The sequence below is a fragment of the Triticum aestivum genome, chromosome 6D (genome assembly GCF_018294505.1).
Source record: "Triticum aestivum cultivar Chinese Spring chromosome 6D, IWGSC CS RefSeq v2.1, whole genome shotgun sequence".
Classification (NCBI taxonomy): Eukaryota; Viridiplantae; Streptophyta; class Magnoliopsida; order Poales; family Poaceae; genus Triticum; species Triticum aestivum.
In genome coordinates this window covers 409,726,385-409,744,645 of record NC_057811.1, presented here as the reverse complement: position 1 = coordinate 409,744,645, position 18,261 = coordinate 409,726,385, and the positions used below count along the sequence as shown (strand labels likewise).

The 18,261-nt window shown below is 47.1% G+C and overlaps 3 protein-coding genes across 3 annotated transcripts; all 3 read left to right on the top strand.

The window, feature by feature from the left end:
* Positions 1–708: 708 nt before the first annotated feature.
* Positions 709–3,267, top strand: LOC123145448 (uncharacterized). Its single transcript, XM_044564861.1, has 4 exons — positions 709–1,110; positions 2,233–2,316; positions 2,554–2,707; positions 2,860–3,267. Exons 1-4 carry the CDS (start codon positions 762–764, stop codon positions 3,074–3,076), a joined length of 804 nt encoding a protein of 267 aa, XP_044420796.1. The 5' UTR covers positions 709–761; the 3' UTR covers positions 3,077–3,267.
* Positions 3,268–5,461: 2,194 nt separating this feature from the next.
* Positions 5,462–6,568, top strand: LOC123145447 (PLAT domain-containing protein 3). Its single transcript, XM_044564860.1, has 2 exons — positions 5,462–5,696; positions 5,794–6,568. The coding sequence occupies exons 1-2, from the start codon at positions 5,604–5,606 to the stop codon at positions 6,256–6,258; spliced, it is 558 nt and encodes a 185-aa protein (XP_044420795.1). The 5' UTR covers positions 5,462–5,603; the 3' UTR covers positions 6,259–6,568.
* A 9,553-nt stretch (positions 6,569–16,121) lies between these two features.
* Positions 16,122–17,919, top strand: LOC123141790 (uncharacterized). The gene has a single exon (XM_044560866.1). It carries the CDS (start codon positions 16,623–16,625, stop codon positions 17,529–17,531), a length of 909 nt encoding a protein of 302 aa, XP_044416801.1. The 5' UTR covers positions 16,122–16,622; the 3' UTR covers positions 17,532–17,919.
* Positions 17,920–18,261: the final 342 nt, after the last annotated feature.

The window sequence follows — 18,261 nt, the reverse complement described above, 5'->3', positions numbered from 1 at the left end:
TTTTTAAAATCATAAACATTTCTCAGCTTCGTGATTGTTTTGGAAAATCATGAATTTTTTTCATATTTGTGAATAGTTTTTTCTGAAATTAGGAACATTTTGTGACACACGTGAACATTGTTTTGAATTGGTGAATTGTTTTGATCGACAAACATATTTTCTGAAATTCACGAACATTTTTTGTTTTGATGAACAATTTTTGAATCATTTAACTTTTTTGAAATTTTGGAACAAATTTTGAAATTCTTGTACACTTTTTGAATTGTTTTGAACTTTTTGAATTCACAAAATTTTAAAAATCCACAAACATTTTTGGAATATGAGAACATTTTTTCAAAATCGTGTACATTATTTGATTTCCTGAATATTTTTTAAAATCGTGAAAAACATTTTGAATCTACAGATATTTTTTCGAAATGACAATCATTTTATGATTTCCCGACTATTTTTCAAAATTTTAAGCATTTTTTTACACTTTATGATTTCTGGAACATTTTTTCCAGTTTTATTTTTTAATCACGAGCATTTTTGTAATCCCGAATTATTTGGAAAAATAAAGAACGAAAGTAGTAGAAAAGAAAAAAGGAAAAGAGAAAAACGAAATGTAAAAAACAGGGGCGGCCCGCCCCGCCCGCACATGGGCTGGCCCAAAATTGCGTGCAGAGGGACCTCGCCGCCCCTTCTTTGTTCCGCCGCGCCGTAGAGAGTTTTGCTAGATTTGCGGCCGCTCAAGCCAGGAAAGCCCAAGAACAACGGACACGATGAGCTTAGCGCTTCTAGGGGGCTACTCCTCCGCCGAGGACGACGACCCCGCCGCCGGCGCCGGCGCCGAGCTGAGCGACTCCGGCGACTCATCAGCCGAAGAGGCCGGATCTGACGGAGACGAGAAGTCCGCTCCGTCGAAGCCGGCTGCGAAGCCCCGCCCCCGCGTAAACCCTAGCCCCGGAGATGGGGACTCCTCGCTGCCCTCGGCGCTAGATGTCTTCGCCGAGATCTCCGGGCCCCCGGCTTTCCTCAACCGCAGAGTGGCCCAGCCCGAGGAGGTCGGGGAGGCGCTCGGCGTGCTCGATCGCCGCTCCAACTCCAAGAGGAGAAAGCCGCCACCTCCCGGTGAGACGCTTAAACTACTGCTAATTTTCCAGCAGATTATCGTGCTTTGATCTTCGTGCTGGTTCAGAACTGGCTGTGTTTTGACACTTGCAGTGAGGATTTAGTGGTAGAACCAGAATTCTATAGTTCAAACATGGCACAGTCAGCGTATTATATGAGGAGGTTTGGTTGTTCCTGCTGTAGTGTCGACTTTCTTAGTGGTCTCTGGTTGTGGAATTGCATTGCTATAGGGACATGGGGTTAGTGTTTCGATTGCGAGGCCAGACTGTTATTTGCTAGAGCCCAGAGTTGGTCGATTTGATTCTAGCCTGACTTACAATGCACTGGTTCGTGTCCTACATGAAAATTAGTTTATCTGTAGTCGTCTTGGTGTGCTTATGGTGGCCAGTAGTTTAGAATGACATGTCCGGTCTATTGTCTGTGATAAGTGAGTAAAATCAGGGAACTGGTGTTGTTTTCTGTTGTTATTTTACATGTCCTAGTGATTAATTGCTATACACAAGTATCATGAAGCCAAGATGATGGCATGGCCAGCATATTTAGATAGAAAAGAGAGATGGAACACATTTATACAAATGAAGACAGATGTTTTTCGGTTTAGTTCTGCATTCAACATATTAGCCTTCTATTAGTTTGATGTACACAATGAGGGTTGTGATTACATTATTGTGCTATGCTACTTGTGCACCATGTATGTGCTTGTGCTAGAAATTGCATAATTAAATTGGCATCCATTTCTTAGAGCACAAGATAAGGTGAGAAATATGTAAATGTGTTTATTGCTGTGGCCATTATCCTGTTCTTACTGCGGTGTGTTTGTTAGGAGACTTAGAAGGACTATATATCTGGGTATCTATCTTCTTGCAGGAGGAAATAGGTCACAAAAACCCGCCATCCTCTGCTTGAGTACATCAAATGGATATAATTGGCCTTTTTGAATTGAATCTGTATTTTGATACATAATTTTATAGCTCGTTAATATGTTTGAATATGAGATGCCTAGTAAAGCAGATCTTATCATCTGTGCTGGCTTCTGATAATATCCCTAGTTTTACTAATGGCAATTATTATATTTCAAATCCAAGCTGGCTCCTGGCTAATCTTACTAAAAACTATGTTCAGGTGCGGTTGTGGCGGCGAAGCCACAGATGGTTGCCATCCGTGAACGAGTTAGCAGTGACGTGAAGAATGGTGCCAATCCTCCAGGTTCTGTTGGATGTTCGTCGAATGGATATAACTTTCCCTTTCTAAATAGGATTAGCAAAATTACTTATTGGCGGAATAGCTTGTTAATATGCTTGAGTATGCGATAGATGGTAAAGCAGATATTATCATATGTGCTAACATGTGATAAAAGTCTTAGTTCTGCACTTCTGCTCATGCTAATTATTCTACTTCAAATTCATTATCTCTTGGCTAATCTGACTACAAAACTGTCTCCAGTTGCGGTTGTGTCGGCGAAACCACAGTTGGTTGCTGGTCACGAACGAGTTAGCAGTGACATGAAGAATGGTGCCAACCCTCCAGGTTCTGTTGAAGGAAAGAGGAAAATAGGCGCTGCAAATCCTGGTCCAGAAGATGCTGCCGAGCTTCTAAGGTAACAGATGGCCACTTTGTTTCACTAATACAACTACGAAATAACTGAACAAAAGCACATATATGGCTGAATTGTTTATACGATCTGTTGTCATTCCTGGTATATGCCTTATACAGGACTCCTCACTGTGTTTTTTTCTCTTCGATTTGTAGAATGTGCCTCCAGTGTGGTATACCAAAGACCTATTCACATGCGCAAGGAATGGTATGCCCTGTTTGCAACGACAGACCGGTGCAGGCTAAAGAGCCAGAGAAGAAGAAGGGTTCTGCTGTAAAAGACAAGGAGAAAGTGAAGAGGATGAGAGGGCAATCGTCACATGCATCGTGGAAGAGCGAAACTGAGATGGCCCTGCGCCAACAATTTGACTGATTGGTGTCACCAGGAGTGCTGGTGCACTTAGTCTGTAACTGTACACTAGGTAGAATCCAGTATTGTTGCCTGGGTAAGCTCGTATCACTGCGGCCCGGCTGGTCCCAAGGTTTGTTTCTTGTATTTGCAGTTGTCTGCCACACTCGGATTGGTTTGATAAAATGTTTCCAGCGAAGTCAGGTTTAAGTAAATTACTCGGGCCATCTTTTGCTTCACGGGACATTTTCCTGAATCTACCCGTAACTGAACTGTGTCTTGTGCGAAATCTCGGCATAATTCCCAGGAAGCATCCGAACTACAGAAGCCCTGAATACTGAACTGGTTGTGCTTCATGCTGTAATTAGGGGACATGGAAATCTTAGCTCATAGTCCAAAATTCTCATTGGATTCTTGCTAATCATAGAAGCCTGCAGTGTTGATCCAATTATGCATTTGATCAAGGGGAGGGATAGGTTGTTTTAGCAAATCTGGAGATGTTAAATGCGAGGTGGGTCTAGTAATGTGGCGGCATGTGGCATAACATGGCCAACATGAGAGCAACCCACGCACGGGGAAGAACAGATCCGGTCCTGCCGCGATGGGGATCGTATTATTAGTACCCTGTGCCGTGCCGTTTACCAGGGCCTTGTCTTCTGGGATTCCCTTGGGACACGTTCATGGTCTTCAATGCTCATGTCTTTATTTGGTTTTGTTTGAGAGGTGTCCCTCATATTTGTTACTAGTACTACTATAAGAGCAACTCTAATGGGCGATCCATTTCGTCTTCCGCCATCCGTTTGGGTCGGCGCGGACACAAAAAGCGGTCCAACGCGCCGACTCAAACACGTGTCCGCTTTTCGTCCGTGGGCGACCCATTCCCGGCCCATTTTTAGCCGGATTTGCGTCGGCGCGGACACGAGACGGACGCGCGCGCTCGCCCTCTCCTCTTCCCGGTCCCGCTGGTCGGTGGCACATTGCCCTCTCCCCATCCAACATCGCCCCTCGCCCGCCTCCTTCGTCGCCGACGCCGCCTGCCAATTCAACATAGATAGTACCAAGGATCAACTGTTAAAAGAAAGATGAACTACTCGTTGGGGTGGCCGGATAATTTAAGGATACATAGATAGTTCATAGCATAGACTGTTAAAAGAAAAGATTAACTACTCGTCGTTTTCCGACTCTGACTCGGTAATGTCCTTCTCCGACGTCTGAATGTAGGCATCAGCATACCGCTCGTCCTCGGAGTCCCAGGACGACGCTTCTCCTAGCTCCATTTTCAATTGAGCGGCCTGCTTCCGCGCACGCTTGTTCTCCCGATAGGCGGCTCGCTCCGTCCTCCTTGCCTCGCCCTCCGTCCTCCGTTGCTTGTAGAACTGGCGCTCGTTGACGATGTCCTGCGGGAAGCGTTCGCGCCACACCGCCATGGCTTCCACATCCATCTCGGCGATGGCGAGGCGACGCTGCCGCCTCCGGTTGTCACGACGATCCTCGTCGGTGAAAAGCCGCGGGAGAGGTGCAAGATCCTGCGCCCGCTGGCTCGTCGACGCGTCGGGAAAATTCATCTCCCGACGAGGCCGTCGGAGGCGCCACGCCGCCGCGTCGTACGCGCGGGCCGCCTCCTCTGCGGTGTCGAAGGTGCCGAGACTGAGGCGTTTTTCACCAAACCAGATTTCGAAGGAGAAGGCGCCGAAGCGGCGCTCGCGGACTCTGCGAAAATCCGAAGCGCCCAGGCGGCGCATCGACATGGTGGCGCAGAGGCGGCGAGGCGGCGAAGCGAGTGGGCGGCCGACAGAGTGTGGAGGGAACGCCTTCTTAATAACGCGCGCCGGACGCGGTGCGCCAAAACCAGCGCGCTAGGCCGATTTTTTCCCGCGCGCGATCCTTTCCCGCACGCTGGAGCACCAAAACCAGGGCGACGACATGGCCACTGGCATGATCTATGGCCGTGGGCCTTTTTTCTAAAAAAATTGCGCGCGGACATAAAATGGGCCGGCGCATTGGGTGCCCTGCCGACTCAAATCTAAAAGAGGTCGGACGTCGAACGGGCGGCCGACCCAAACGGACAAAAAACGGACGAAATCGCCGTCCGTTTGGGTCGCCCCATTGAAGTTGCTCTAACTGCTTCAAATTCCACGATGTATAGATCATCTTAAGCTTAGACCTTCTGTCATTGCGATCGGATCCTAGGTTGTTTCATTGCTTGACGATCTTTTCTTTCGAACTCAGTGTTCGTATCGTACTACTAGTATTAGTATGAAGATATTTGGAACGAGCAACTGTGGAGGGAGCGGGGCGGGTGGCGCGGCCCTGTCTGTCCTCTGTCGGCCATGATGCGTCCATTGAATAATGCAGGATTAATTCAGACGAGCAGGGACAAAACTGCACAGTTTTTAAAAGCTTTCCGGATCGGATCGACGCCACGGTGGCACGGTGACAGCCAAGGCCCCACGCGGCCTCATCACCCACTTCCATTTTATACCATCCACTCCCCCCCAGCAATCTCCGCATCTGAAGACACCAAGCTCGATCGCGCTCCGACCCGTCAGCCATGGCTCGGCTCGCCGCCCTCCTCCTCGCCTTCGCCGTCGCCGTCTCCGCCGCCGCGCTGGCGCATGGCCGCGATCTCCCGACCCAGATCAAGGTGACTCACCGTCCTCCCTCTCCTCTCCTCGCGACATGATTATTGCTCTGCTCGTGTACTCATCGCGTTTACCTTGCCGGCTTCGACGGATCCGCAGCTGACCAAGGGCGGTGGCGCGGTGGGCGGCGACAGCCAGGAGTGCGTGTACACGGTGTACGTGCGCACGGGGTCGATCTGGAAGGCCGGGACGGACGCCAACATCACGCTGGAGCTCTACACGGCGGGCAACGCCGACGGCGTGGCGATCGCGGACCTGCCGTCGTGGGGCGGGCTCATGTGGGGGGGCCACTCCTACTTCGAGCGCGGCAACCTGGACATCTTCAGCGGGCGCGGGCCGTGCATGGCCGGCGCGCCCTGCCGCATGAGGGTGTCCTCCGACGGCACCGGCGCGCACCACGGCTGGTACTGCAACTACGTGGAGGTCACCGTCACCGGCCCGCACCGCGGCTGCGCCCAGCAGCTCTTCACCGTCGAGCAGTGGCTCGCCACCGACGCCGCGCCCTACAAGCTCGAGGCCGTCGTCGACCGCTGCCCCGCCGATGGCACCGCCGCCGAGGAGTAAGATCGAGTAAGCTGTACGCCGGCCTCTTCGTCATCGTGTGTGGTTGGTAGCAATAAGCTGCGGGGCCGTTCGTGCCGGCCCCGTGATCCGCGTGCGCCGCGCCGGACGCGGAGATGTACTACTAGATGAGTTCGTGCTGCTGGTGGTGGCGAAATAATCGGGACCTGATTTGTACTGTGTGCCATTAGTGAGAGTTGTGATTAGTTGCGGTGGCTGTTTTGTACGTTGATGATGTCGATATGGCATCTCCATTTGTGTGGATCTTGTCCATGTTTTCATGCACTCCTACATCAGTAACATGTCTTCTCTCTGCTGGCCGGTGCATGACTGTAGATTCAGTTCCAAGCTCTAGCCACCGGCAGACGGCGTCCGTGGTGCAGCAGCGTAGCCTACTCGTGGTGTCCGGCTCCCGCGCGGATAGTAGCTCGAGCTAGAATGTCAATGCACCTGCACACGACGTGCGTGCCACGGTGGTTGATGATTTCTCGACGCTTTCAGGGCGCGCGGCTCATCAAAATTAAAACATTAGAGTGGAATCAGCATTCAGCGAGCAATTTATAAACAACGGGTGATTATAATTTAGAGGAAATATTTCTGGGTATCTGCCGACTAACGCCCACTCAACCTGTTTTTTGTCAAATAAGATTTTTCCCAGAGGATTCTCTGCGAAGATGTTCTATATACGATGAAAAAGGGAGAAATGACTGAGGGCATCTCCAATGCCGTGCCGCAAATCGGACTCACCGTCCGTCCGTAGAGCTAGATGTCGTCGGATCCTATTCCCCGCGCAGGTCGGGGGATAGCGACTAAACGAGCTTTCACGCCTGCAGTACTGGGCTGGCCCATTTCGTATCTTCTCTATTTCTCCAAAACCCTTTTTTTTACTCTTTTCATTATTTTTTTCGGTTTTCTCTTCTTCTTTCCTTTATTTTTTTTGCTCTTTACATTTTCATTAAAATTTTCGGAAATATGGAAATAAAATTTTAAATTCGTGATTTTTTTGAAATATGGGAACAGCTTTAAAGTTCATTAATGTTTTCTAAACTTTGAGAACGTTTTGCAAGTCTGTGAACATTTTTTACCTCAAGGAATATATTTTGAAACCATGAATATTTCTCAAGTTCGTGAACATTTTTCATAAATCCAAGATCATATTTTCAAATTCATGAGCATGTTACAAAAAACAGGATCATTTCTTCAAATTGGTGAAATTTAGGAATATTTTTTGAAATCCTAGACAGTTTTTCAGAAATTTTGAATTTCGAGAACATTTTTAAAAATCATGGAAAAAATTAATTTCATTTTTTGAAATCCCAAACATTTTTTTTAATTTGTGATTTGCAAACATTTTTATTTTCATAAGTTTTTCTGAAATCCTGACTAATTAGTTGAATTTGGAATTTGTAAACATTTTTCGAATTTCATTACTTCTATTGAAATACCAAACTTTTTTTCTGAATTCGGGATTCATGAACATTTTTTATATTAAAAGAGGATAAATAAATAAAAACAATAAGATGAAAAAACGGCCGCCCCGATCCGCACATGGGCCGACCCAAAGAGCTCTGACGAGTAGAGGGGTGCGCAATTGCTCGCTTTCTACCGCGTGACGCGTATAATAGCAAAATCACTACTTAAGGGTTCGTCCTTGCAAAGGCCATTACCCACCTTCTCTGCTCCTGACAAGTGGCATGCAGCATGTGCACCACTTTGTCGCAATATAGGAGTTTTCTCTTTTTTCATAGATTTTTTGTTCAAAATAATTTATATGTTTGAACTATCTTTTTTAAGAGAAATTGGAATAAAAAAACCAGAAAAACGAATAAAAACCACAAGAAAGAAATCATAACCTGAAAGGATGATTCCGGTTTTCACTTCTTTTTGAAAGCACATGCTGTGTTTTTCTTTTTTTTCGGGGAAGCACTAGATGTGCTTTCTGTAGAAGATAGATTGTGCTTTTCCCTTATTTGGAATGCACAATTATGTTTTCCCCTTTTTGAAAAGCACACTCATGAAAGCACAAACTATGTTTTTTTAGAAGCACAACTGTTCTTCGAAAAAAGCTTTCCTTCATTGTTTGGGTGACGAGTGCGTTACCTTCAACCCCGGGCGGAGGAGGAGGGCGCGTCTCAGCAAACGCAGCGGCCCAAGATCTAGGGTTCTCTGCCTCCCGCTGGCACCGGTCCGTCCCGTCTCTGGTGGCCTTAGGGCCATGGAGACGGAGTGGATCTCGGCCCTTGCCGGTGGGAGGGCTCCGCTTTTAGATCTTTTTTTTAGCTTTGTTAGGGTTTATGTCCTACTCAGAAAGGCGAGACGGCGGCGGCTCCCTGAAGATGGAATAAAGGTCTCCCCGCCTAGCCCCGTTCCGGTGATGCGTCTAGCATCATCGGTGGGCGTGTGGAGGTGTGTCTCCGGCGGATCTGTCTTTGGTGGATTTGCTCGGATCTGTTCGTCGTTCGTCTTCGTTCGTGTGTCTTCAAGTTGGATCCTTTTGATCTACACTCTTCATCTACGACGGTTGCTGTTCTGATGCGTTGGTTCTACGGGGCCTTAGCACGACGACTTCCCGACTGTCTACTACAACAACGTTTGCCCGGCTCCGGCAAGGGAGAGGCGATGACAGCGGCGCGCCTTCGGCTCGCTTCAGTGCTTGTAGTCGTCGCTATGTGGTCTACGGATCTGGATGTAATTTTTATTATTTCTAGTGTTTGTTGTACCATGGTTGAAGAGGAATAGATTGAAAGTTTTTCTTGCAAAAAAAAAAACTGTTCTTCGAAAAAAAACAACAAATTTCTCACCAAATTCTAGCAAAGCAAGGTAAAAGACAAAAAAAAGAACACATGCAGAAAACAAAAAACATGCTCCCGCGGGATGCACACAGCGCGACACACGTGGTGGCACACTGGGAGCTGACGAGGGCCCCGCCGATTAGTTGCTCTCTGAGCTCCCCTATACGCCGCCCGTACTAATTCCTATTACAACTCGCCTACATTGCAACAGTCTTTGGGTCGGCCCAATACTGTAGCTACGGACAAGCTTTTTGTTTTTTCTTACCAGTCTGTTCACTAGTTTGCATCGGCTTTCTTTGTCTTTTTTGGCTTTCTTCAGATTTTCCTTTTTTTCTTTCTTCCCTTCGGTTTTTTGTTTCTTATTCTTTATTGCATTTTAAAATTATTTTTCTCTTGTGTCAGCACATGTCTAATTTTTTCATTAGTGCTGTACATATTTTTACATCTTGAATATTTCTCTACACACATTTAACATTTTTAAATACATGATATGTGAGTCAACTAAGCAAGGCTACGCCCACAATGAGGGAAAATGGATCGACTCAGTTCATTGGTTCTGATTATATTTTTTCTCATTCTTGTTGATTTTTTTTTGCTTTCTAGTTCTTTCCTTTTACTGGTTTTTTTGTTCTGATTTTTTTCTTCAAAAAGACAGGCTATTGCCACTCCCTTCCAAGTAGGGTGGTGGAATATTCCAAAAGCCCATTAACTATTAATCCACATAGCTATAACTCGCAGTGGCACACATACGGCGACCCATTTGCTTAAAGTGCACTCGTTATTTGTCACTCTCCCACTTCCCATAGCTTTTCATCTTTATCTTAAAACTTGAATCTGTTGTATCTTCCGAAGTCCAAATCAAGTTTCATTCGCATATTCATGATTGTTATAACGAGTACATTCAAATAATACACAATTTAAATAAATTCCAACACCTTTATTTTTAATTTTTTTTACCAAGTTTAGAATATAAAACTTGATAGTCGTAAGGTTTTACAAAGTTGTACCAAATTTCATTTGCTTTTTAGAAACTTACTAAAGCTTTTAAAACTTTTCAAAACGTTGGAGCCCCACTTGGTTTAAAGTTTGAGTTCCAAAACTTATTGATTTTATCGTTCATTTCAACTAAGTTTCAGCAATGCAAACCTAATAAAATTTACAAAACCGTGTCAAAACATATTCAAAATGGGCCTTATTTCAATACCTTCGTCACAATGAACACAAATATGCAAACAAAATATAAATTGGAATTTTGTGCGAAACATATAATAGATTCAAATTTACAAGTAAAACAAGCATGGGAGGTGGGACGAGTGAGCCATGCACTCTCTTCCAAACGATGTATTTGTGGACCCCTTACGCCTTAAACACATGCGGAAGACCAATCCAATTTGCGAATCATAAGACAATCGAGTGGCCCTAGATATGTGTGCCCCTATCCCATGCGTGCCACAAATCCTCTCCCATACACATAGTGTAAAATAGAGAAACCAACCAGCTATGTGATTGGTCATCATGTTCGGTCTTCCGCCGTTGGCCTTCAGCTCGTCCACTCGGTGCTTGTGGACACCGAGTTACGACGCACACGCCTAGCTTTCGTGCAGACGGCTTATGGTAGGCCGATAGGGGAGACGGTTTCCTCAAACATATTAGTCGTAGTGGGTGTACACATGATAACAATTAGTCTTGATTCCTACCATCATTTTTTGTATTTAATTTTGTTTAGTTGTGTGTCTTAAAAACTACAAAACTATAAACTACAATTATAAAATATTTAAAAAATATTCCAATTTTACTTATGTAGACATGAAGATGAAGAGTTTAGTTGAGAACATTTTCAAGCCAACTGGAACTAGTAGCCAATTTACTTCAGAATAAATTATTGAGACCGTTAATCATGGTGGGTGTAGAGCCAAATTCAGATTAATAGAGATGAAATTTTATTCATATTGTAGAACATCGAACATGTTTTGGGAATCTAGACCACTAGACCTTCCGATAGTTACGATGATATATGAGTGTAATTGTGATCGATACTTCTAGTTCAAGCCCCCCACCCCTATCACCATTTCCTGACTCCGTTCCTGACCACTACCGCCGATGGAGAAGAGGAACCACGCCAACTATGGAGGAGTGGGTATCATCTGATCAAACGCATTAGCAAACTTAGAAGACACACATTAACTTATGGCTCTTATCTTCTAGTCAAACCATCACTACTACCCCCTCAAACCATCCATGGACCTAAGGCAACAATCATCACGACCCCTAATCTATCATTCCTATCACTTTTCTCGTACGACTACTTTTTTTGATAAGTAGCGCATTATTACTTAAAAGGTTTAAGTATTACACCCAGCCACTGCAAAACTAAGATCCACACAACTAAACCAAGTTCAAACCCAGAAAGAAAAGAAAGTGAAATACAAGTAATCATAAGACTGTATGATGCCTAATCCTAAGACCATGTTGCCATGCATGTCGGGCAAAAGTATCCATTGCTGTGTTCTCCAAGCGTGTACACACCTGCGTAAACATGTTTTGATTCTCCACACGTTGTAGAGACGACCACAAACGGAGCGTACTTGTACATCCGTAGATAACCTGCATGAGAGAAGTGTCATGTACATCTGTAAACAGGTCCCATGTCACTGCCAACATACAACCACCAAATTTGTCTAGTTTTAGGCCCAATCATGCAAAAAAAAAAACCGAGCAACTTTCTACACCCAAAACCCTTTTGGCCAATAGGTAGCAAGATCAAGTTGTAGCTTATCGTAATCGGGCGGCTCATCTCATGTTCCTCAATGTCGTGGCTCCATTTGGTGTGCTTAGCAGCCAGCCAGCTCGCAAACGACAACTCTACACAGTCGTTACGAACAGTTTGAGGGGGACATGTGGTTTGGGGACTAGGAGTGAGAATTGCCTAAACCCCTGGGTCGTAAACAAAATATCTACACGGGCAAGCACATATTAATAAGGACCCATTTGACTAATTTCATCCGGCTTCAACACAAAAACAGCCACGGGAGTGTGCCCTTTATGGCATGGCTTGTGTGCGATTCAGACTGTTTTTGTCGAATTGAATCTGCATGGAAAGTTTAGGGACTAGTTCATATCGTTTTGCAAGTTCATAGACTAAAATGATCCCACCAAACAAGTTGGTATTCTCCATTCCTCAACATATACTTGAATTTGTGTCTGTACCTTTTCCTATTTCACATTCTAATTCATAACATGCAACAACACATAAAATACAGATTTGGCCCACACATCCAAAAGAAGCAAAACATATAATATGATGTACTCCCTCCATCCCAAAAGAAGCAAAACACATAATATGTTGAGACACTTATTTTGGGACCGAGGGAGTACACATTAACAAATTCTAGTTGTATTATAATACATCACCTCAACTCCATACACGCTATCACCTCTATTCGGAAATGGATGTCATTTAAGAAAGTGTGCATTGAAATTCTCTATCTCGATGTGTAAGAACTTAGGGTGTCTAGTGGGGAATGGTGCAGGAGATTTTCATGAATTTTATCCATGATATAGTTCTTGTAATTAAGCTTCTACTATTAAACTTGCATGTTAAAGACGGTGGTCATTGTCTAAAATGCTGTGTTTTTACAGATAGAGGGAAATATAACTACCAATAACAGGATTTTATCTTGTTCTTGCATCAAATTTGGATATGGAATTTCACAGTTTGGTTGGTGCAAATTTGGTACCTTTCTACATTTTGGGGGTGCTAAATTAACCCAAGCACTAGGCGCACATGTTCCATTACCAAAACACTGACCAGACTTCCACTACTTTCCTCAGCAAAATATCCACGAAAGCGTGCAACTGATCGCAGGAAGAACCCAAGCAGACACGCAACGACATGGCGAACGAGGACACATGCAGGGACCGGAGGTCGTATGATTGCTAGCGAACCTCGACGGTCGACGCCCTCGGAAGCCTGAAAATGGACACTCCGCCGGAACACTGTAGAAAGCGCCCCCAGAGGATGGCCTCCCGGCTGGCTAGCGATGCGTGCGGGGCAAAGCAAGTTGGCAATCGCAGCGAATCTCCGGCTCCAAATCTTGGCTCGTGGTGGAGGGTCCAGCCAGCCCAGCCCAACCGCTCACCCCCTCCCTCCATCCCCTCTCAACTCCCAATAGTGTGCGTGATACCCCTCAAAAAAAAAAAATAGTGTGCGTGATGCATCCCCCTCCCCATGATGGCACCCGTTTCTCTTAAATGAATTTAACACCTTTAATCCTTTACACATCCATCACTCATGAACACTCACACCAACCTGCTTTCACAAGAAAAAAATCCCTGCTTTCAGAAGAAAAACAATTCACACACACCAACCCTTCTCCCCCCATTCTCCCTTATCATTGCTACGCGGATAAACAACAACTAATCACGGCGACGTCCATCATCAGTAGCGTAGCCGCAGCTCGGTGCTCCGTCAGTGCTAGCTAATGCTCCGAGATACCATCATTATGTGAAGCTCGTCGTATGATTGCAGAGGATTAACAATGCAGTGGTGGCTCATGGAAAGCGCTGTGTTGCTCCGGTCTGCATCAGTGCATGCGTAATGGTTTTCTTTCCTTCATTTTGCTTTGGAGTTTCCATGGGAATCGCTCGTGACAGGCGTGGCAGTAGCGCTAATAATTCGTGCTCTGGAGGAGAGAAATCATGCTCGGCGGTAGATGAATTATTTGGTTAGGCGCCGCGTCGGCCCGGCCGTGTGCCGCCACCGCGCACTCGGAGGGCTCGAGCGTGACCACCAGGAGCTGCTGGAGCTCGGGGTCCAAGCATGGTGATGGACGCCGTTGGACCACCACGGCATGGAGAGGCATGTCTGTTAGATTCTTTTTATGGCAAAAACTTTGTAGATAAGTCTACTGTGTACAACATTGCCACAGTCAGCTGACTGTGAACTGTCCGTACTTGCTTCCTCACTTGATAGCAACAGGTTCATCTGATGAGGATCGATGCATCCATGCTGGTACCTTCAGCTGCATGCATAGGACGTTTGGTTGAAATAGAAAAACTATGAGTAGTAAAATTTACAGAAAAGTGTGTTTTAAATTTGTCTACGGTGTAAACACAATGTCCTCGGCTCGAAAACTGGAAAAACCTGTTCGGTAAAGGTGGAATTTATTATCTTAAAATGAAGTATCAAGGCAATACGAACAAACACAATGATGACGCACCTGGTCTCTTCATGATTAGGACGCATACAACCAACATCAACACACAACACACACACAATCATGCTGGCAAAGAGTAAAGTTATACCAGGCAGAAGTTATGTCTAAGTAGAGGAAATAGAAGAAAAGAATCTCCAAAGTGATCAAAACAGCAACCGTCGAACTACTACAACAACTATCCACACCAATCATTTTTTGACATCACAAGAACAATGAGAAATGTTCTCCGGTAACAACACCTTCAGGAAGTGAACTACGCTCAACCGCTGAGGTACCTTCAGGAAGCTTGTTGCGACTAATGTCAAGCCGATGCTGCGTCAATCGCCTAACAACACAGGACCATGGCGCCACCCACGTTCCCGAGCGGAGGACCACCATGGTAGGGCGCAGATGGCCACTATTGCCCCCTACGTCCCTGCAGACAGGATCGAGATCGTCGCCACCGCCACCTCGCCACCAGATATTATCGACCAGGCCAAAACCACAATTGTCACCATTACGCAGCCATGCCCTTTGCTTCTAGCCTCCACTCATAAATGACATCTCACCACGAAAGGCAATCAGAGCGGCGACTTCCCCGTTGCCACCTAAATCGACCAGTGACGGGGCTTAGCCCGGCCAATAGTCTCTAGAAGCGGCCGGGGAAAGGAAGGACGGGGAGGTAGGAGGTGGTGATTTAGGGTTTGAGTGGTGGTGACTATTTTTTGTTGTTGTGTGAGGGTTCAATTTGTGAGGGGGAGGATAGTGAGGTAGGAGGGGTGTCTCCCTTGCTTGGAAACCGGCAAAACCTAGTCCATTAGCTCGTAAAACAAGAACTATTTGGCCCCACACGGCCTAGTTATAAGTGACACTTAGCACAATGAAACATTGACCTCACCACGCCCATGCTAACTGACAAGCCGCCTCTATTCCTCCACAGAACGTCCCTGCCCTCTTGCCCCGATCTGCATATCAAGTTTGGCGCCATTTTCTAGGCCACCCAGATGAGGACTCTGCCTTTGCCGACCTCGGTGTGTCGATATGGCTCTGTTCTCCTTGCTCGGCCCACCTTTCTCGGATGCGATACACCCATGTTAGCCATAGTGCACCATTCGGTGCCCTGCCTCCTCACCGCGGGTCGTCCGAGAAGAGGTGGTGGAGGTGGCTACCATCTAGTGTTGTGGTGGCTCATTGGACATGGCAATGAGGCCGATGGGTCAATCAGGGGACGCATGTAGGCACCATCATGGTGTGACACGGTCGCAGAGAAGGCCCCGCCATACATCCTCAAACTTTACAAAGGGGTCGATCGACGGTCTAAAACCCTTCCTTCGCTGTGCATCCAGTAGGCATGGCGTAAGTTCAATGACTTCCGATGCATTTCATCGACTTCCTTGAGTGCACACTTTTGAAAGTTTGAGGACTGAATTGCACTGTCTCCACATGTTCAGTGCCTTCCGATGTATTTCATCAACAAATCTAGGTAAGATCATGCCAGTAGGGTGACATTACCACCCAATTTGAAAGCCAGCCTAGCACTGTATCTGCACATCTGTTTGCGGTTTTCTGCAACAGGTAGGTTAAGCCGTTGTTGCACACTTCTCACAAACCTGCGCCCACAACAGTATAATACAGATCGAGCCGACGGAGCACATTAAAAATAAGAAGAATTGTATAGCAGTACTTCCTCAGTTCCAAAATAGATGATCCAATTTTGTATAAAGTTAGTATAAAGTTGGGTCATCTATTTTAGAACAGAGGGAGTACAAAGTTGGGCTCCTCTGGTGATGCTGCACTTACACACAACACATAAATAGATCCTCCGCTATGCAACAGTAGATTACCCGCGCATTCTTTTTGATGGGATCAAGATCGGAAGGTGGTGGAGTGTAGCTTTATGAACACTTCCTTGAAGATACCCAGTAGATAGATTAGATTATGTATCCATAGAAAAGCTCCAAGGTCCACTTCCTTGAAGATACCCGTGATCAACTACCTCAATTAGGCCCCCGATTAAATCCCAATATTTTAGCCCAGACCACTTCGCCAAGCAAGCGCCGGGCACTAATCTTATTACCCCAGGCATATGGCCAAACAGCACGACACGCCATTGCAGCTATCATTTTGGCTCAAGCTTTTCCTGTTACATGTTGCCTTGTCTTGTTTATTTGGGCTTAAGCACTCTTCTTTTAACGCCAGCACCAACCGAAAGCTGGACGTCGTCCGGCCGGGCTTTAAAAACTGCCCACCTAAACGGACAGCTCGGTCACTCATCACAGCCTCAAGCTTCTTCACAACAAGAAGCGGACGCTAGCTAGAGCCTAGGAGCAGAGGAGGAGGAGGACGAGGAAGAAGAAGCTTCACACACAGCGCGGGCGCCATGAGGGGGAGGAGGAGGGGGAGCAGCGGCACGGCCACCGACTTCCTCGTCTGCTTCCCGCCGCGGGCGCACCTGGCGCTGATGCCGCCCAAGACGGCCTGCAGCCCGTCGCGGCCGTCCGCGAGCTCCGAGCGCCGGCACAGCACCAGCGGCGCCCGGCCGTCGTCGTCGTCGTCCAGGGCGGCCACCAACAGGAACCCGAGCCGGCGCCACCACGCCGTGGACGTCGGCGAGGACAACGAGCCGTCGTCGCCCAAGGTGACGTGCGCGGGGCAGATCAAGGTCTCCCGGTCGGCCAAGCCCAAGGCCGCCGGTGCTGGCGGGAAGAAGAAGGCCACGTGGATGCAGGCGCTCGGGATCAAGAAGGACGCCCTGCCCTTCCTCAACGCCCTGCACGGCGCCTTCCGGCTCAACGTCTCCGGCTGCTTCGGCAGGTTCCCCGGAGCCGTCGTGGAGTACACCTCCGGGGAGGAGGACGAGGAGGAGGAGGAGCACGTGGAGCGCGCGGGGAAGGAGACGGATCGGCGCCACGGCGACGCATTGGCCAAGTGGTTCATGGTGCTCGAGGAAGGCAAGAGGGCTCCCAACAAGAACCAGGAGCACGAGCTACCTCACGAGGAGCAGGAGAAAGAAGACGCGGCGCCGCCGGCGAACGCGCTGATGCTGATGCGGTGCCGGTCGGCGCCGGCGAAGGGGCTGGCGAGGAGGCTAGGAGTAGCCGACGCAGGGGAGGACGAGGAGGCCAAGAGCGACAGCAACAAGGCAAGGGAGGAAGAGCCGGAGAAGGAGAACCTGGTGGTGATGAGGTACCCGCCCGACTTCTTCCAGGTGTCCATGGACATCGCCAAGGAGACATGGATCGTCGGCGGCGACGACTCGGTCCTACGCTGCCGGAGCTGGAAGAAATGAACGGCGATCCATCCATCCTCCCCTTCCGCGAACAATGTGTGTGTGTTTTTCAACATTTTGCTACCCGATCCTCTGCCGATTCTCATTCTGAGAGCAGAGTTACCACGATTTGCGTACGGATCGCGTAAAGGATTCGATCAGCATGTGGCAGATTGGTTCCGAGAAGGCCAGCGTGTAGGTCTCTCAGCAAAACAAATTCTGCTCTGTAGATATTGCTGTACTATTAGGGATCCCTTGCCATATTTTTACCTATGATATATACACTATGTACATGGTGAATAGTACCTGTAGTATGTGAGGAGTAATATGAGTGAAGTGTATTATAGCTCCCAGCCAGCGTGCAATTTAACTTTGGGTTTGAGATAAGATTCTCTGGTGCTTTACCTTACTCTTGTTTACACAGTAAGCTGACTGTTAAGGATTTGTTGCTTTCTGTTTGTGTACTTGGAAGAATTAATTTGATGCCATCGTTCACCTCATATTAGCTGTGAGAAAATGAAACGATCTTGTCCTTTTATGAACGCCGGATGTCGGGTTCAGCGACAACTTCTTCGGTTCTGAAAGTACGATTGATAGTTAGAAAAGTCCAGGTTCATAACATGAACTGTACGTTGTGTATGGCCGGCTGCAATCGTTGTCAGTATGTTATCTGATGAATCTGAACAAATATGTTGATTAGGGCATCTCCAACGCAAACCCTCAAACTGTCTGCATACGTCTGGACCATGTG